The following is an 8,164-nucleotide window of genomic DNA, read 5'->3' as shown; positions in this document are numbered from 1 at the left end:
ATCCCACAGGGAGAGGCCTCAAGGAGCCCCAGAGCTGGGAGGGAGTGGGATAACCATTGTGGGTGGGAGGTGGGAGGACACTGAGGGCGCTAAAAGTGAAACTTCACTGACACCCCCCCCCAGCTGACCTCCAGTGGTGTGTCCTTATGTCAAATCTAATGCTCACACAGCCCTGAGATTGCTTTCTTAGTGCAGCTACTGCTGCCACTCATTTTTTGCTGTTTTGGGGTGCTTGGAGGTGATATCACTGCTATACCAAAACATTCATTTTCTGGGGGGAGCTAAACTTAATGCATTCTGGAAATACTTTCCAGGGGCCTATATTGAGGCAATGGATCAAATCTTCCATGATCCTTGTTAACATTCAACCTGGAATGGAAGGTTTTTAATTGTCCTTGTTGTTAATTGCTGCCAGGCTGAGGTCTCAGTTCCTCTATTAAACCATATTCCCATCAGAATCAATGCCAGGTGTAAATAAAAGCAAACCATTTAATCCATTGCCATTTATTTTTAAAAAGCACTGTCAAACTTCAGGTCACTTTGATTTTCTCTTAAAAAGGATGACATTACACTCTTTGTCAGTACAGAATGGTGTTTCACAGAGCAGGTAACACAGCAGGTCTTTGGCAACATAGCAGATGACTTAATGCAGGGAGAGTTTTACTGATTATTGAAAAACATTTCTCTCTGCCCAAACAAGGACCTTCTGGGTTTAACCTATGTAATTCAGAAATATCAGATAAAATAGCAATTTCATTGTAAGTATATATTTTTACTGGATTTATTTAACCTTGCAGCTGTGGTCAAAACCTTCCCTTTCAAGCAGCACCTTACAGAGCACTCACATTTGCCCTAATCAAAGAAATGGAAGTTGGGACAAGTGCAGGTTTGCTGTCCGTTAATGTGGATAGGAAATGTGTATTGCAAAAATCTCTCTCAATACAAGTACCAGTAACTCAATTTGGAATAACTTGTGGTTAGTGGGATTTGCTTTTAAGCAACTAAGTTCAAATATGTAATACAGCAATAGTGGGAAATGGTTTAGATTAAGCAAATAATGTAAAAATCATTTCTGGTTTTATTTTTATTAAATTTTCTTGTTGTCACAAGCTCAGAGCTTGATGCTGCAAATGGCTGAGAAGCTCCTGGGAATTGCTAAATACTTTGCAGCACCATGTGTAGGAGGAGGCTGAGAAGATTTTAAAGCACTTTGTGGAAAATATGTTTATATCTGAGTTGCAGATGAAAAACTGTGCAGGACAAACTGTATCAGAATTACCATACTGGCCAGTGAAAACCTTTTTTAGAACACCAGTGTGAATATGTAGCCTCAGACAGGGGCTCATTGCCCAGTACCCCATCTTATTTTTACAGCTGCAAGCTATTTGCAGTTCAGGGGGGTTGTTGAGCCCTGTGTGGTTTGTAGTCAGCACTAGTGACTGTTCTTCTAAATACCTCTCCATTCTCTTTCATGTATGGAAACCCAACAACCTTTGGCAAAGACCTTCCTAGCCATGTAAGAAACAATCCTGTTTTGTTTTGGAGCAGATTTCTGCTTTGCTCCTTTTGATGGTCCTCAAAGAGGCTGCAGAGAGCTGATCCCTCACCTACTCCCTCCAGAACTCCTGGCAGACTGAAGAGAGTTCCTCAATATTTTCCCCCCTGGCCAGTGGCTGCTCAGTCATTCTTTGTCTGAAAGCTGTCCACACCTTCAGCCATCCTTGCTGCTTTTGAAATTTTCCCAGTTTTTAACTGTGCTGCTTGAGAGCAGGGTAGCAGAGCCATGCTGACTCCTGCAGCTGTGTGCAGCCCGTGCATTTGGACAGTAATAAACAGATTTCCAATGTTTCAGTCCCCATTGTAACAATTCCCAGCATAAAGGACCCCAGATCTATGTACATTATCTCCAAGCACAACCTCTCAGGAAGTTCTGTTGCTTTGGATTAATTATGAACATTAGCAGTTTTTAACCCTGTGTTTCAGGTCAGTGGGGGAAAAAAAATAAAACAGAGATTGACTGCAATAAGAGGATTTAAAAATCTGTTGTCAAAAAGCAAGACTGAGCCAGCAAGGAAGATAACAAGAAAAATAGCAAGCACACAGGCTTATTTTTGTCTTAGCCCTAAAAATCTCTTATTTTAAGTGGAGTCTTGCATACTGGTGAACATAAACTATGTTCTGATCAAATTTACTGAGAATTTGACCTAGAATAAGTCACTGTAAACATGTAGGATTTCTGTGTGGATGTGTGGACTTCCTCCATACACATAGCTCAGTAGGTCTTGGCTGCACAAGATTGTTTCAATTTTTAATGAAAGATGCCTGGAGATAAAATATTTAATACCTCTTTCTTTAAAGTCCAACTCCTCTTACTACCACTACAAAAATTGCAAAGGGCAGTGATACTGCTTGTTGCTCCAACAAGTGTTTTAGAGCAAAAGATCTTGCTGTTCCTTTGTGTTTTAGAGTAAAGGATGAAAAGAAAGGCTTTATTTTTAAAGTTGGAAATAGTTTGCAAAGATCACTAACTCTGAACTGAATCTTGCAGTCCTGACTTACTAAGATCAGTGAGAATTTCACAATTGAAACTTCTATTTATATAGGAAGATGTTTTTCAAGTGAGAGCTAGGACTTGACTATTGACTATTTTTGACTTGACTATTTTTATTTTCTTTTTTCTCCAGAGAAAAAGAATTTAAAATTCAAAAGACCCTCTCCACAAAGAGTGAGTGGTATAGAGAGATTCTGTAAGCTCTCTGAAAGGGAAATTAATTGTTCTACTGTCTGCCTAGGGGTTACAATTAGAGCCATCCCCTTCTTTTGACTAATTTTAAGTGTTCCTGATTGTTTCTGGGAGAAATCTTTAAAGAACTCTATTCCTTACAGTGCACATTTTCCCTTCTGGGAGCTGGAAGGGTTTCTGCTCTATCAGTGGGAAGCTGCTGTTCAGGAGAAGGAACTTTAAGCACGAGTTGGCTCCAGTGGAAGCTGATAGGAGCTGGTGATCCATGTGCATTACAGTGCTGGCTGATCAATAATAATTCAGGGATAGAGTGGCGTGGCATCCACTGAGAAGTATTTCAGGGTTTGTGCTGCTTTTCCGTGGGGACTGTAGTGCAATCTTCACTTATAAAGACATGTGATCTGAAAGCCTGAGGCAGAACAATCCTTGTTTTCACAGGAGAAGCTTTTCTTGGCTGCAAAAGCTTTTACATCCTCATCTTCCTTTCTAAAAGCCGCGTCTTCTCCACAAAATTATATATTAAAAAAAAAAAAAAAAAAAGACGAGCTTAGGATGGCAACAACATCGCAGCCTCTGCAAGGTAAAACAACATGTAAAAAAATATTTTGGGCAGTGTTTCCTCATGCCTGCTTCATTGTGTCTCTTGTCATCTATGCTTTTCTTGGGGCTCTCATGTTTTCCCACATTGAAAGTACCCGGAAGGTCACAGTAAGTGAAGAATACAGAGCATTTCTGCGGGATCTGATGTGCCTCGCCAGAAAGTTACCAGGTATGTACTGGAATTTCAAAATGACTTACCTGCACAGGGAGCTATTAATTACTCTGCTTTTCGAATGAGTTTTTTTGCTTTTTAAAACATTCTTCAAAATACCAGCAGCTGATCCTGCAAACAGGATTTTCACTCTGCCTAGCTAATGACTGCTGGTTTCTTCTTTAGCTGTGATTTTTGATTGCAAGCTTCCCAGTCCTTGTGTCTCTGCCTGGACAGATTTTCCTGAGATGCCTGTGTTCTCCCTTTTTGCCAGGTTCTTAACGAGCAGCTGACATTCCTGTGGTATTTCCTGCAGTTTGCTGGGGCTGAATCCTCTCTCTCAGAAAGTTTTTCCAGCTGCCTCTTCCCTGCTCTGAGCTTCCCTGCCAGCCCTCTGATGATGGGATGCTCAGAGGGAGACAGGTGCAGTTCTGCACCCCAGACCCAGTGATTGGAGGGAGTAGAGGAGAAAAGAAGGGTCAGAAATCCTCCTGGATTTGTGATGGGGCTTGTACATAGGCTTGGAGTTTCACTCTGGTAGCTGTGCTGTCACAATGATCAATTCTGGGCAATTAAATAATGTAAATAATGTCCTTTCCAGCAAAGCCCAGGCACAGGGAGGAGGATGAAGGGTTGCAGGATTCACAGCAGGGCACTGGGCAGTGACATCCAAGTGGTTCATATTGGTTCCCTGCTGTTGAGCCCACATTTCTTGGTGTCTCTGGGTCAAAAGTAGACTAATCTCCTGGGAAGTCCAAAATGAAACAGGACATTCAGGCTGGAAGCTGCTTATTCAGTCATCTTGTCCTGTTTCTTTATATTTATAGTTTTTTTCCCTGTACTTTTATTCACCAAAGCCACTGAACCCACCTGATTTTTTCAGAGGTGGGGGTGAGAAGCTTGAAAGGGGAGGGTGAGAAGGTGAATATTTTTATCTTTTAAGAGAATATGAGCAAATCCTCAGCTGCAGTGTATTTCACTGGGGTAGCAGGCAGGCTGCTCCCTGAGTGGTGGTCTGCAAACACTCACTGTGCCTCCTGCTGTGACTGTGACAGATAACTGGACAGATAACCTGACAGAAAATGAGACGTTTAACCGCGACATCCATCAGCTTTTGAACACAGCTGACCCAGTCTGGTTTATCAACCCAAAAGAAAGATGGAATTTCTTTGGGTCTCTCTTTTTTTGCTGCACAGTATTCACAACTGTGGGTAAGTACAGAGGTAAAGTAACACCCTTCAGAATAAATTCCTGTTGCTGCTTTCTCCAATGAATTTCTTCCAGAGAATTAAAACCACCCTAAACAAGCAAACAAACAAGCAAACAAACAAACCCACCCCTACTAAACCCAAAGCCCAAATCTCTTTGAATTTTTCCCCTGAATATTGCTGATGAGTCTGCAAGTGGCTCTGCAAACACAGACTGCAGAGACATAGCTGAGTCACAGAAACAAGTCACAATTTAGTAATTAGTGGTGGTACACACTAATTAACTGCATCATTACACATATACTATAATATGTATTCATATATGATGTTGACAGAGCTATTGAACTAAAAAGAAATCTCCATTTTTCAGTCTCAAACCTTATCCTTCTCACTGTTGTGTGTCCTCTTGGGTAATGTTTTCTTCTCTGGAAAAGGTAATTCATAATACATATATTGTTTTTCAATTGCTTCTCAGTTACTTATGTCTAATTCAGCTTTGTTAATCTGTGGTTCTGTAATTAACCACTGTGTTCACATTTCTCTGGGTTAACAGCACATGATAGTGTTTAAGTCACACCTTTGAAATCTTTCAGTCTGACTTCATATTTCAAAGGAGGACCTAAATCAAATAGAAACATCTGCTCTGATTTTGGCTCCCTCTGCATTGCTAAATACAACTCCTCATGCTCATTCCCAAAGCTACTTTTATCCCTTTGTTAATCTTTCTCAAATGCTGGCAAGTACAGGCACTGTCTATCCAAATCTGTCATAATCAAAGCTGGGTGGGAAATATTCCCACAGCATTGTATCAATTTGCAAAGACATTTCTCCGCTGCAGGAGGATGTGCTCAAGATCCCAGCATGGGGATGCATCCTACTGTAAAAGAAAAACTGAACCTTAAAAAGAGCTTTCTTCTACAGTCCTTGTGTGCTGTGTCACAGCTCAAACCTCACACTCTCATCTCTTGGGTGACTGTTCAAATTCAGCTTCTTGCAGTTAAAGACAGAAGTCTGGGTGGCCAGAGACGCACTGGGGATGAGACCGAAATCCTCAGCCCTGTGAATATTTCCTGGAACAAACACAGCAGCCAAGAACTTTTGAAAGGGGATGTTTTATCAGAAAGCTTTGACTTTAGCAAGCTGATGAGAAGGCATATTGTGGGAAATGTCTTCCATGGGCGTATTTACCCACCTCCATTAACATGGGACTTGACAAATGTCCCCATACACACCGACCCAACAAATTTATTTCTAAGCTGCCAGTACTTTTTGCTTTCAGAGCACTGAGTATTAATGCATCTTCCTCAATTTTGATCTGAATTTTGATATCAGTAGAAAGCCTGGAATATTTGCTGCTAATAGATGGAATAGGTGGCTGTTTCCATTGCAGTGGGTTTGTTATTTGCAGAATCAGGAACTGATAAATCACCTTGGGATAGAATCAAATTATCTACCTTGAATTTTCTGGGAGAATTGGGTCATCTAGTCTGAAGTTTGATGGACTGAACTGCATCTCTTTGCTGCCTGGGGAGGCTGCCTAGTGGCTCAGCTGGGAAAGATTTCTGGATAGCTAAATTTAGGCTCAGGATAACTTTTAAGCCTGGAAACTGCACTAGGTATTTTTAATGCACAGAAATCAATTTTAAAAAGAGTAAATAAGATCACTCTATGCAATAACGACAGTAATCTTTCCCAAGTGCTTTGAGAGTTTCCCAGTTTGCCTGTGGGGAAGAGAGTGACCAAGAATAAATTATATTTCAGTGCCTCACAGCAAAACAGGGACTGAGGCTGGGTTCAGACCAAAAGCTGAGGCAGCCACAAGTGAAAACATGCATGGATGAAGAAAATGAGGGAAACCATATCTCAGCATATGAGCTGATAATCTGAGAGGTTAAGTACTTGGCCTAGAAGTTCCTCTAGGAAAAAATGGTCTTTGAAAGGAGAGAAGGAATACTCAATGTCTTCTGAAGGATGAAGAGAAAAATGGTTGATAAAATTTAATACAGTTCCTATAATACCAAATTTTCTCCCACCATAATGGAAAAGCACTGATTTACAGCTTGAGTTTCATATCCGATATGTTAGAGGAAGGAAATATAAATACCCAAATTGGATTTAGGGAAAAGGCATATCTTCTGCTACCAATTTTATGTATCACATCTCTCTCTTTCTCTTCTCATCCCCTTCTTATTCTTGTTCAAGGTTATGGTAATACCTATCCTGTGACACCGAAAGGGAAGTGTCTCTGTATGTTGTATGCTTTATTTGGGATCCCCCTGATGTTCTTGGTCCTGACAGACATGGGAGACATCCTTGCAACTGTCTTATCCAAGTCCTACAACGAGTTCAGGAAACTGCAGTCAAAAATTCTTGCCTCTAAACTCTGTTCTGGATCCCCATGCAGCAAAAGGAATGAACTGAAATCCAGGGAACAGTCTAAAATAGTCATCAACGAGCCCCTGACCATTATGGAAGTGCTGAGAAGTCAGTCAGGTGTGAAACAGGTCAAATATCGCAACGTGGAACTTTTTGAAATGTTAATTGCCAGGGAGAATGAAAACACCCAACCAGCAAGAAATAAAAGCATGGAGAGATGGAGTTCATGTCCTGAACTAGCCAGGGAAAAGACTGTGTCCAGAGTAATCAAGAATTTTGACAACATAGGAAAAGAGTTAGAAAAATTAGATGTGCCCATTGTGTTGATGGTGCTCGTTATCTTTGTGTACATCTCCTGTGCTGCTGCTATTCTTCCAAAATGGGAAAAAAAAATGGATTTTCAGGAAGCCTTTTATTTCTGCTTTATCACTTTGACCACTATTGGATTTGGAGATACAAAGTTAGAACATCCCAAGTTTTTCTTGTTTTTTTCCCTCTACATTATAATTGGCATGGAAATTGTCTTCATTGCTTTTAAGCTGGGCCAAGACCGCTTGATTGTCCTGTATAAAAAGGTGATTTCATTTTGTGCAGAGAAAAATATGCCATCAAAGAAAATATATCCAAAATAAGAGCAGTCATTTCTCCTTCACTTGTCAGCACTGGCCCCTGCAACGAGATGGAATTGTTTCTGTGCATTTCTGCCTTGGGCTGACAGGTGCCGTGTTTTAATCTGATTTCCTCTGAGAAATGACTGTGAAATGGCTGAACACTTCTGGAGGCACCTGGTGAAGGCATCTCCAGGGAAGACTTTGCAAAGGGGTCTCTTCTCCTGAATAATTACAATGCTGCCTGATGAAGAAGGTGAAGGCTCTCCTTGACAGTTCTCCCTGACATATTGTGCAAAGCTCTGACTTTCTGCAGCCTTTCTGTCCCTTCTCCCTCTGCAAGCAAATTCAGGAATTTTGTTTTCTGTACTTGTCCAAGCAAGACCCAGATCTCCTGTAAGGTCCTGTCCTGCCACCTTCTCTGCAGCCAGCTTGGCTGTGTCTGTCTGTCCTGACTGTGACACCCTGCTCGTCATCA

The 8,164-nt window shown here is 41.2% G+C and overlaps 1 protein-coding gene across 1 annotated transcript; it reads left to right on the top strand.

The window, feature by feature from the left end:
- Positions 1 to 3,295: 3,295 nt before the first annotated feature.
- Positions 3,296 to 7,710, top strand: KCNK18 (potassium two pore domain channel subfamily K member 18). Its single transcript, XM_054277419.1, has 3 exons — positions 3,296 to 3,512; positions 4,550 to 4,705; positions 6,905 to 7,710. Exons 1-3 carry the CDS (start codon positions 3,296 to 3,298, stop codon positions 7,708 to 7,710), a joined length of 1,179 nt encoding a protein of 392 aa, XP_054133394.1.
- The last annotated feature ends 454 nt before the right edge of the window (positions 7,711 to 8,164 follow it).

This window comes from Melozone crissalis, unplaced genomic scaffold (assembly GCF_028551555.1).
Source record: "Melozone crissalis strain CALT ecotype California unplaced genomic scaffold, PUWL_Pcris_2 ptg000019l_1, whole genome shotgun sequence".
In the NCBI taxonomy this organism is placed as follows: Eukaryota; Metazoa; Chordata; class Aves; order Passeriformes; family Passerellidae; genus Melozone; species Melozone crissalis.
The sequence above is the reverse complement of the archived record's forward strand: the minus strand, read 5'-3'. Positions and strand labels throughout refer to the sequence as shown.